General features: G+C 37.3%; 1 protein-coding gene across 2 annotated transcripts in view; it reads left to right on the top strand.

Annotated features, from left to right (window-relative positions):
- ldlrad4a (low density lipoprotein receptor class A domain containing 4a) overlaps positions 1 to 12558 on the top strand; it is a 95642-nt gene that overhangs the window by 58309 nt on the left and 24775 nt on the right. Inside the window, exon 1 of one of the 2 annotated variants that reach the window (XM_084132069.1) lies at positions 7052 to 10758. The exons of the other annotated variant lie outside the window; for it this stretch is intronic. Coding sequence (XP_083988195.1) covers positions 10641 to 10758 — 118 coding nt within the window. The 5' untranslated portion in view covers positions 7052 to 10640. Of the gene's footprint in view, positions 1 to 7051; positions 10759 to 12558 lie in introns of those variants that run through there. 2 annotated transcript variants of the gene reach the window in all.

Here is a 12558-nt window from a genome sequence, read left to right as displayed (position 1 = left end):
TTTTTCAGGAAATCTTACCTGTTGAGCTTTAATAGATGGGAAAGAGTAGACATATTGAATGAGGTGTTTGTTGGTGGCTCGTAGATAGTTGCCCCTTATCTCTTGAGCAGTTCGCTCTGGTAAGCAGATGTGGCCTGGAGTTGAGAAACTTCCGCTGAATTCATGGGTGGCGAAGTATTCTGTGACAGACTCGACATGGAGGCAGTTTATTGAAAATAAATAGAGCAGACAAACCCAAATCGTGAGGCAATGAGATGTGATTTGATATTCATCCTGCCCTTTAACTACATGTAAAGTCCAACCAGGTAAACAATGAAAACAGTAATCCAAGAGATGATATCCAGTAAACAGGCACAATAATCATAACAAGCAACATTAACAGCAGGCAATGGTAAACGCTCAGTAGTGCAGTGAAACTGGCAATACTTCGCGAAGTATCCTTGGAAATGAGCAGTGTAGAACAGGCCTATGACTAGTACTTAGGAAAGGGCTTCCTCTGGTGGCTGGCTGAATGGGATTCAGCCTCAGCCAATAAAAAAAACAGTATTTTAAATTGCAATAATATTTCACAATATTACTGTTTTTACAGCGTTTTTGATCAAGTAGCCTAAATGCAACCAGGAGAATTATTTTTTAAAAACTTAAAATCTTAACGACCCAAAACTTTTGAACGGTAGTGTATAGTTTAATACACTTTTGTTAATCCAAAAGCTAACCAAATTGAAAGCCCCCAAAACTAATTTAAGTATAGTAATATGTAACGAAGTGCTGCACTCCAGCACTATCAGCATTTGAATAATCCTATAAATGCAGGGAATCTAATCATTAATCATAAACTATTGAATTGTGAATCGAATGATAGCGATTCACTGTCTACCCAAAGACTCACTCCCCTAGGATCCACAAAGATTTTTTATTTGTTTTGTATTCTAGTTTCTCTTAGAAAAATTACAATTTAAATAAAAAAATTATTGAAATGTATCCATCCATGAAAAAAGATGGAAATGGCTAATAATGAGCTTCATAGAAAGTATTTTTCTGTCCCACTCTTTAGAGCAGAAGAAATGACAAACAAGGAGATGTGTCCTGATCTGAGGTGACAGTCATGTAGCAGAGACTCTAAAGGTTGCTAAAAGCCAGACGAGACAGTCAGTGAGGACAAACATAGGCATATGTTTCCCCTGGTAGATTGTGTGCGGTTTTTTATGAGTAGTTTTACTTACCATGAGTGTCCTGTGAGGAACGAGAAAAAGCAGCAGAACACTGGAGCCGTTTGGATGGAGAATTATTCTAAAACCGTGTCAAAGAATGTCAGAAGTTTGTGAAATGTTTAGGGTTGACCCCAACTAACAATTAACTATCGATAGGAGCATTTTTCTAAATATATGCACCATATTACATATTCATTATATATATATTTTTACGGTTCTTCAATATTTAATGTATGTTTGAATAAATCAGTCAAGTTTTTATGACATCCACCATTTAAATGTTTATATAAAAAAACAAAAACGAATTGGAGTAGAAACATAATTAGGCCTATGTAATTATTTAGTTAGTAGTATTATAATTGTATTATTATAACATGATAAATGCATTAAGGGAGATTGAGAGGCAATTGTCATTAGATTAGATTTTGCATCTGTGCATCGGCTTGGACCATAGACTGTAAAAAAAGATGGACGATTCACCTTCACTCTCCATTGTAGAAAAGTGAAGCCGCCAATGTCTTAATATGGAGCTGACATCTTGGAGCCCGAGTCTGCGCAGTAGTGAGCGTGAAGGGGAGCCGTGGTATCAAGGCCCCGCCCACACTCCCGCAGAATCGGTTAATACAGTTTACTGCAGAACAACTCATTATGTCTGTGTGAAACAAACAGTTATGGAAATGTATAAAAATTAAAGTTAATGCTCCTAAAGCTCCTTAAAGTGCCTCAGTGACTACTTCTCTCACAGCTCTCAATCATGACGTCAGAATGATAGAAACCATCTTTGGAAATAAATTAATTGAAGTGTAATTTGATTTTTTTTTCTTTTGTGTGTCTCACGTCCCATTTGATTACACGGAGAGGGTGTGGTTTATGACCTATACCCACCTGGGTTGATCGAAATGTTTTGGCTTCACTAGAGAGGCAAATATTGTACTCTTTACTCCACTACATTTCTATCCATAACTGTGAGTACCCGTTACTTCTAAAGGAAAAAAGAAACATCTCGGAAACCCTCAATTTGTTGTTTCCCTCTCAAATGTGATTGGATTGTGCAGGCACCACTGATTGGGACAGCCTATCAGCAATCACCTTCAGCTTTCCGCCAAAGTCAACTCCATGGTCAGATTTAGATAAGAGACGAAACCATGGACGAAACAATGGATGAAGACGCAGAAGGTCCATCCCGGGAGCGATATTTTTTTTTCCCCAGGATGGTAGGGGAAGACTCATGAATATTCATTAGGGAAGTCATCCCTGATTGGTCTTAACCCCAGTGACAGGTAGGTTTAGGGGCGGGGTTAGGGAGGTCATAAGACCCCCAGTGATGGGTAGGTTTAGGGGTAGGTCATCAGACCAATCAGGGATGACTTCCCTAATGAATATTCATGAGTCTTCCCCTACCATCCCGGGAATGTGCCAACCCTTGGCCCCACCTCGCCAGACTATTTAAATTTTCTGAACAAGTTAATGATAGTTTTCGCTACAAGTGTTTGCTGTGTTTACCAATGTAAGCACTGTGGCAGTAGTAATGCAATATTTAGAAAATGTACTTTTGTACTCTTGATACTCAAGTACTTTTAAAAACAAGTACTTTAGTACTTTTACTTAAGTAGACATCTGACTGTAGTACTTTTACTTGTACTTGAGTAAAATTTAGCAAGGGGTATCTGTACTTTTACTCATGTAATGTAGCTGTGTACTCTGTCCGCCTCTGTTCATTGGTTAATGTTACAGTGACGGCAAGGTGCAGGGATCAGTGTTTGGTGTAGGCAATCAGTACAGTGACTGACATGACCAATGAAATCTTTAGAATCAGCTGCAGTGTGGGATTTCACTTGCCACCAACTGGACAGGAGTGGGAATTACTGTAACAAATTACAATAGATCACCCTCAGTGTAATCTGCCAAAATTACAGATGGCCTTCTGCTAAAAAATTCAGCCAATGACAGAAAATTTTAGGTTAACGCGACTTCTGATAGATGGATGGATAGATAGATAGATAGATAGATAGATAGATAGATAGATAGATAGATAGATAGATAGATAGATAGATAGATAGATCCTGTTTCACTATGAAGTACATAAGATCATGGAAGTAAAATCGTTTGTGAACGTCATTTCACATTGACAGTGAGTTTTTCCATGAGGATTTCAACATATTTTCCTCGTAACATGTAAAAATGTTCTTATTGCTCATGCATCAAAGACTCCCCAGAGCTGCAGTTTAGGTATGGTCTGTAAAGTCTGTAAATGAATAAAATGAGGTGCTGTGGAGCTCTAAGTGGAAACAGAGCTCAATAACAAAAGTCCATGTTCAAGAGCAGCTACTCAAACAGAAGTTGTGGAAAGTGTGTTAAAGGTAAAAGTGTGTGTGTGAGAGAGAGAGGTTCAGTCTAGAGCGAAAAGTCAATAGTCTGAGTCTGTAAGTCTGGTTAATGAATACCGCCCCCTCAGGGTGATCCCTTCATGTAAACACTTCATCACACCAGCAGTGAGAGACTGCATAGCTCCCAGGGGAACGGCCACTCAACGCCCATGACTTTACAGCCTATCAATATCTCCCATCCTCAGGTAAACGCACACACACAAACACACTTGGCAGTCTTGGTGCAAACTGACAAGTACCTGTACTTGTATTGGTTTGTTCCCGTCTGATTTATCAGTGTCTGGCATTTCTTCCTTTCTACTCTTTAGTAGCTCATTTTGGGGTATTACCATAGTTGATAGTCTAGTCAGAGAGAGAGAATTAATGAGGATTACATTAGTTCATGCTGACTGCAGCTATTCTAATCACTTCTAATCAATACTGTTGCCTATTCATGTGTTCAATATTATTATCATTATTATTCAAAAAAAAAAAAAAAAAAAAAAAAAACTATAGGTTTTATTGAGTCAAATTATGTCAAGCAGCTGTCAAATGGCCCAAATATTCTTTTTAATTAAATCTAAAAATGTAATTTGAACTGAAAAAATAATGTAAAAATGCTACTGTTAAATGTTTAATTATTTAAGTGTTGATTATAAGTAAAATTGTTTAATACATTTTAGAATTAATGGATCCTATACCAAGCTACTTGAAGTCCCAAAACTATAAATTTGACAGTATTTTACAGTAAAATTACATAATTCGATGTTAAACCATGTGGTATAAGATAACTTACAGTTAACCAATTAACATACTGTAGCGTTTAAAAAAAAAATGTTTTTACAGTGACCTATATAAAATTAAATATATTATGAACTGTATTCCGTGTTGTATTATAATCAGTATAACGTAATATATAAAAACCGTTAGTGGTCAATGGAAGGTTCTCACTAGTGAATCTGTACAAGTTTGTGTTGATCCTACAATTCTGATCCTGCTGTGAGGAAGTGATCCTGGTTCAGTTAGTTTAATTTTTCTTATTCCCATCTTATAGTGTCCAAATACATAGTGCAATATATCAGTCTAAAGTCCCTGCCTGCTTCCACGAATATAAGGCACATTTACTTGGCTAGACTTGGTCTAACTGTGATGTTGATCTCTGCTGATGTGATGGCTGACGGCAGTGTGATTTAGACTTCCACCTGAGCAATCACAGGTGGTGTGACGGAGGCAGACTGATGTGTCTGTGTCTCAGCTGTAAGAAGCTTGGCCTCAAGCAGTAGACGCTATGAGTCATCCCTAAAGACACTGACAAGAATTGAAAGGAGTCGTCTGTGGCGTGAGGTGATATTGTAAGAAAGGTTGATTAATATTGGGTAACTATAGAATGATTTATTATATATTTTCAGTTTTCATTTTAACTTTTTAAACATGTTAATGTGTATATATATGAAGAGTTCAGATGCAAAAGCCTCTAAGTGCCATCTGAAATTTTCTTGTAGAATGATCATTTTTATCAAGCTTGTATATTTAAGTTCAGTAATTTCACTTAAATGGCAATGAAAATTACGTATGTATTGTCATTTAAGTGACTGAATACTGAACTTATATATACAAGCTTGATAAAAATGATCATTCTACAAGAAAATTTCAGATGGCACTTAGAGGCTTTTGCATTTGAACTCTTCATATATAGTTATATAGTTAATTTTAATAAATTAACTGTTATTTCAGTAAGTTGCCAAAGCAACTAAATGTTTTTGTTTTAAGTTTCATTGAATATTTATATTTTATTATTATTTCAATTAAAGAAAAGGATTTCTAATAGTTTTTAATTCTGTAACAACACTGGTATTATACATCATCATTGTATTTCTTGTGCCACCTATATACTGATTTAAATATTTAAAAATGATATTATATATTTATTATGACCGTTAAAAAATGACTTACAGTAAATATCAAAAATCAAAAATTCTAAATATGCTACAGAAGATGCTACATTATTTGAAGGGGGAAACTTTATTTTCTTCTTTCCTGTCAGTTTTCATCAGTTGTGTTAACTAAGGCATTACTATTGCTCATATTTGAGGTTAGGTGTTTGCACAATTACTAATCATTGGCGTGTAATTGTTTGTGCTATGGTCATTAATGATACCATAAATCATTTGTCTTACTTATCAGACTTATTTTTGCCTGGCTGACAAAGTCGTGCAAAACAGTATAAAGTGTAAGTGTTTTAAGACTAATAGTTATAACATTGAAATAGTACCCCAGTAAAATCAGAGGTTGTCATAAACTCTTCTTATCTGTCTGACCTTACTGTGACCGGCTCGCAGTCGCACGGGGAAAGCTCGTCTCACCACAGATTGTCTTATCGTTGTAAATATCCTCACAGCCACACACTCACGTATCTGTTACCGCAACTCGGCCTGAAACACTTCAGACCATCACACCGTCAGTGAGAGGTCACAGGAGAAAGTAGGCCACAAACACCGGTCACTCTTCCCACATTTAAAGCAATGCAGTGGTGCCATGACCCCCAGATGCCACCAGAGGGCGCTAAAGCAAAACCTGCATCTCTTTCAACTTCAGTCATAACAAGGCCAATTTTAGCTCTCAAGTCTGACAAACATTCCGTAAAAACGACAACAGTTAAATCGTGTAAACGTTTCATCTTTGTAAACACGACTGAATGAAGCAGCATGTCCTTTGTTTTTGAGACGTAAACATTTCTTTGTTTTGTCTATTCACAGCTAGTATGTGTTCGTTTACTTTATTTAGAGTTAGAACATTGGCCAGAGTGTCACAACAACAAGTCCAGGTCACATTTCACATCAAAGTCAAGAAGAAGATGAAAAGATTTTTCAAATGATCTTCTACACATTTTCAAAATAATGTCTAAACGGAATTTTTGCATTCCCCATCATTTTCAATAGCGATTATCATTACTGTAATAGTAATTTTTGACTGCCACAATATATATTTTTTTATTTAACTTAAACATTTAAATCAGTATATATAGACAGTGAGAGAAATACTATGATATATAAATAACAGTGTTGTTATTGTTAACTGAAGCTAAAAATATTACAAATAATTTTTGTTAATTGAAATAGGTCAAATTAAATAGATGAAACTTAAACAAAAAAACAAAAAAATAGAAATTAAACTAAAATAAAGCTAAATAGAAATATTAAGAAATTAAATGAAAATGAAAACTAAATATATAAAAAATCATTAATAAATAATATAATATTATATAAATAATACTAAAATAACACTGATAAATAGTGTTAATAATATATAATAATTTTCACATTACAGTAATGAGAATTTCCGTGGAGTACCCGAATGCTTAAATTGTTATAACTGTATGTCACACAAATGATTTAAAATGGAATGTTTTTAAAACTGGCTTCGCTTTCTCTAAAGAAAAATAAATTCATATTTCTTTCTTTTGATTTTGGAATGAAATATGTACATGACAAGTGAGATTCACCAATTAAGAGTTACACATACAGTGGCCCAAAAATATGATCAAGGCAAATATATCATTAACAATATATCATTATAAAATAAGATGATCCAAGGTTTGGAATTAAAGTCAGTATGAAACAGAAGTTGCAATAGTCTTTTCTTTCCTATTGTGACGTACAGTATATCCGAGTAAAATGTCTTCTCAAAAAGAAATGAAAAGAAATAGGACGGGACTTGATTTTGTCCATCAGGAATCGATTGGATTGTTGTGGTTTGCTATTGCTGTAATTTCATGTAATGCGACAGATTGTCCTACCCTGAACGTGGACAGGTACCCAACGGGTAAACCTCTAATATTTAAAAGTAACGGGTGGAATAATATTTATGTTGTCATTTGCAGTGCGGGTTGGGAATCAATAGACTCAATTCTGTACCCACTGGGCAAATGCTTTCAAATGGTCTCGTGCTTATTTGTGTTCACGCTCTGTAGTCTGAAGACCGTCAATGTTTCTAATTACAACGCGATTTGCAGCGTTGAGTATAGCCATTCGCGCTGTTGGGCTGCATGTCTATTTTCTTAAAAGCATTAACTCAGAATGCCTAATGGGAGTTAGATTGGTTGTGTTACATGAGAAAATAAATATTCTATAATATCTATTTGTAGATTTAATGTGGGTACAGTTCGGGTCACGGTCTTTGTCAAACGGGTCAGGCATGGAATTAAATTAGTGCTGCTAAAATAAAAAGCTTGAATCATAAAAAAAAATGTGTGCTGCTAATGATCTCTCAGTAGCAGACGGTGCTTGTGCTTCTCCGCATCAAATATTGGGGTTGACGGGGAAAAAATGTATTTGGGAATCGGCCACTCAATTTTAGCAAATCAGGTAAAGAGGTGGGAAACCTCCTATTTCAGTTTGAATACGCCCAAAAAAAACCTCATACTCATCTCCCTAATAAGACCATCTCTGGGGTTTACCAAACAGGATCCATGCAGAAGAGATGTCGCTGCAAGAGGGAGGGGAAGTTATTTTGATTAAAGATAATGAGGACACATGACACAAAATTATGTTAGGGGTGCACGGATTAGGGGTGTGCAATATATCGTCTACGAATATATCGAAATTGTTGTTTTAACGATGTGCGATCTGACATTATCGAGCTTGTCCCTCACTTTATAAATACACACTCAGAGAGTGCACGCATACACTACGCGATGCAGTCTTGTAGGTTAGACTAGTGCGTGTGCACATTCACTGCGTGATTTAGTCTATTAAAATCAAAATTCAAGACAAGGAGACAAAATGCTCCTGAATGTCTTTTATATTTATATCATTTAATATAGTTAATCAATGTCACAATTTTCTCCAAATATAATCATGATTACAAATGTGACATTCATTTTTATACAGCAGATCAATAAACAAGAAGACTTGCATTTTAGATGCAATATTGCCTGTTTTAGCACTGTTTTGCGTAAAAGTAACACACGGTGGCGTTTTGTTAGTGAATGAATCAGTTTTTTTGAACGAATTGGTTGAATGAATGATTCAATGACTCGCTCATTAATACAGTCAAGTGCTTCGTTCCCAAGGGGGTAATCCAGCATCCGGAAAGCGTACTTTCTATGGGGCATCCATTGGCTAACAAGCCAACAAGCCATCACCTGCTGTTTGCATTCCATTGACTCCCATTCATTTTGGCGTCACTTTGACAGCGAATAACTTTACATCTGAGGCGTTTAAAGACTCTATTTGTCCATTGTTTATTTCTAAAGAAACACAACAATGTATAAAAGGCTCCATTACCTTGTATCTTATGTTATGGCTCCGTAGAAGCCGTTTTTGTAAAAATAGGCAAACGATTGCGTCATAACCACGCGACTCTGTCGCACAGTAGATAAATTACCGTATGGACAGGAGGAGAAGCTCGCAGGCAATCGGGGGAACACGGAGGCATAAAGTCCGACAAATTCAAGAATACTTGCCAAAAGTTGCTCCTGCTCCTAGCTCATGGACAGCTCCTACTCACGCTCTCTGTCTCTGCAAGATTCGGAGGGAATGATTCAGATTTCTCTTGGCACAGCTACTAGAAGACTTACAACCGTTAGACAGGTTGCACACGTCACATCTGCGTCGTCAAGCTCAGTTTGAGGCTGCGCAGTATGCTCAGCCATCAGGAAGTGAGTGCTTCTAATTGACTTCACTGGTCTCTGTCGAAGTCTATGGGGTCGCTGTGTCCATTTCTTTTACTGTCTATGTTCATTCCTGAATGAATCAGCCGTTTGAATGAATCTGCTGAATCCCAATGACTCACTCATTAACAGTGACTTGCTGCCACCTACGGGCGGATTTCACATTTAAAGTATCTTTTCATTTTTTTAAATGGTTTCAAATATCAGTATTTAATGTTTTATTTTTAAAAAATCACAACATTATTTATGCATTCGTAACTGCAGGTTAAATGCATTCATGTCCCCTCTGAGCTCCATTAAATTATCTAATATAATGCATTAAAAATATCTAATTATTATCAATAAAATCCAAGGAAATATTGAGATATTACCCCTAGCACCGCTAAATAATTTATAATAGACACTGAAATATGTGCATGACAAGTGAAATTCAACAATTAAGAGTTAGCCCAAAAACATTATGAATTTTAAATATCAAAGCAAGTGGCATTCTTTTTAAACTAAGATTTTCAAGCAAAATATTTTACAAAAAAAAAAGACAAACTTTGTGTAGGCTATTTCACAAATTTCTTCTGGAGGAGAACTGACCTCATACATCCACTTAAAAGCACATCAGCGACATCAGTTATGTGATAAGTTTTGATAAAAGCTCTAGAATTGTGTTTGATGACACACTTGGTTTGATATTTTGTATTCACAAATTTAAGTGACTTGAGAGTCCAAATACTTTGGTGGTGTTGATGTTACTTCACTTTTGCCCACTCAGCCGGACATTCCCCACACCAAAACCACCCCGGATATTTATAGACCGCAGACAGTTTGGAAAAGAAGGGGGGTGTCTGACACATCTGCTGAATATCTGCTAGACTGCGGGGTCAGCCCAAGGTTAAAGCCTCTTCAATGCCTGCCTTGATTGGTCGTGGCTGGCACTAATGAGTGTGTGTGTGTCTGTGTGTGTGTGTGTGTAATTCTAACCGCTTCTACACACACACAGTCCCATTGAGGGTAGAGCAACTTCTCTCTCTCTCTCTCTCTCTCTCTCTCACCATCGCCATTGTCAGCGCCAGTCCCCCCTCCCACCGCTCCTGTCTGTCTGTCTGGAGCTGCTCCCCTCTCGGAGGAGGGAGGCGCAGGAGGAGGTGGGCTGTGAGCCTGAGACCGTCACAGAAAGCCATTCTACTGAATGAAAGCAGAGGAAAAGGCCGTCAAGATGCGGGGAACGTATTTACCGTAGTCTAGAAGCAGAAAATGCGTCGGAGAGAGTCGTGAGAATGGCATGAGACGCGCGTGCACCGAGACCGCAGGCTGCTGCTGTGGAAGTGTTCCTCAGTTCATGTGAGGGCCGCGGCCGGCGGCTCTCTTTCCCCCGTCCCGTCACTTCCCCGAGCCCCCATGCGAAACATCACGGTCCCGGACAGCAGCTCCAGCAACAACAACAACAACGCCGCCAACTCCAATGACACATGCTCCTGCAACTGCACCCTATCCCAGCCACAGGGAATGGATATATGTAAGTAGGGCGGGTTTTTCTGAGCCGTTTTCGAATGCGGAGGGAACGCAAACTGTTACATTTGATCAATTTTCGGACGTGTACCGAATGAAAATAGAATGTTTTTAACCTACCGCTATCAACTCACCCTGGTGGCAATGTAACAGTTTTAAATTCAATAATTTAATTCGCTCTGCATTAGTAAATGAATCAAATGTAACTGTGGCAGTTTCGAATCCGTTATTATGGAAGCAGTGCGAATGTCAAACGCGAACGTATTAAAGATTTATCTGAGTGTAAATGTCATTCTCAGGTCTAATTATTACAGTATTTGGCCGTTATTTGCCACTATCTGACTTGTACACCCATTGAATTTGTCTGTGGCGTATTAAACTATTCGTTCAGCCCCCCCAAAATGCGACGTGTTTGTCAAAAACGACTTTTTGATAAGCCCCTGTTGTATTTTAAACAGCTTGACCAATTAAATATGATAATACAAGTGAGTGTTGCTGATGACTCGGGCGTCTGGGAGTGTTTGGCACTGGAACACAACTCAATGCATCAGTTGGATATTGCTGGTATTGCTGTGGGGGCTGCGCACAATATGGCAAGCCGTTAAACATTTATCCCCGAAAACGAACTGGTGTCTGTTTTATGTTAGAAGTGCTTATTTCTTAATTATGAGTAGGTAATGCAATAGTGATTTAGTATTTTCAATTTGTCACTAGTACTTACTAGATAGCTACTAGCACGGATTTATGAGAAAAAAATTGTGACTAGTAGCTTTTCTTATCGCGTTAGTTACAGTTGTTGTTTTTTTTTTTACTTATGCCCCATGTTCTCACTAGTCAGAATGGATTCTTTGCATTTCGGATGAAATCTTACTTTTTATTGTAAAACATTTTCTAGTAACAATTGGAATACACTAGCGTCTAATAAAGGTCCTATCGTCTATGTAATTCACACCAGGTAAACTGGAGTAGATTTTCTATGTTTAATTCTATATAGTAACTTTGAAAAGATACTAAGTACTATTTGAACAAGTGTTAGTACATAATGATAGTTACTAGTAAATTTGAAGGGGAAAAAAAGGTAATATTTAAAAATAATTTTATGGGCAAATGTTAAACTAGCTTGCCATAGTGCACACATTCTTTAACTATATCCTTTCTGTCGGGTTCCCAGACAAACACACCTCTAGTTGTCCAAATGTGTTTCTTCCCTCCATGAATGTATTATTTAATCTATTAGCATTTATGCTATACATGAGAACTGCATGTAGGCCTACTTAATGTGATATTACTTTGTAGAACCTCTTGTAATTGCCTCTTGTTGTTTAACATAGAAGCTGTAGGGTAAGATGTTGCTGAAAATCTTAAAGCTGTGTGTACGTCCGCTGGCGTTATTGCTGGGAATTGGTTCACTGCGGTCTGGAGCGGGCAGCCAGTCAGTCAACCCTTCCCCCACTTCAGCCCAGACTGGCTGAGACTCTGGGCTGTCTGAATCCACAGAGGACAAAAGGGCCTGTCATAATCAGTACTCGCACTGGCTATTTCTGCCGCAAATGGGATGAATTATTAAAAGTAAACCTTCATATGAAAGAATTGTCCCTCTTCTCAAAGCCCCTTGGTAGATGGCACTGATGTCTTCTTGCCCCAGAAACTTTTCATTTGCTCATGAACTTGAATGGATTTCTGTTCTGTAAGATGTATGATGCAGTTTCCCTCAGCTAGTGAGGACTACATAAGAGAGAGAGAAAAAATAAATATTTTTTGTGTAAAGAATATTAAGCATAATTTAGAAGTTTGCATTGTTTATCGG

The sequence above is a fragment of the Abramis brama genome (assembly GCF_963993115.1).
Source record: "Abramis brama genome assembly, chromosome: 12".
Taxonomy (NCBI): Eukaryota; Metazoa; Chordata; class Actinopteri; order Cypriniformes; family Leuciscidae; genus Abramis; species Abramis brama.
Note: the sequence above shows the minus strand (reverse complement) of the source record. Positions and strands in the feature narration are given on the sequence as shown.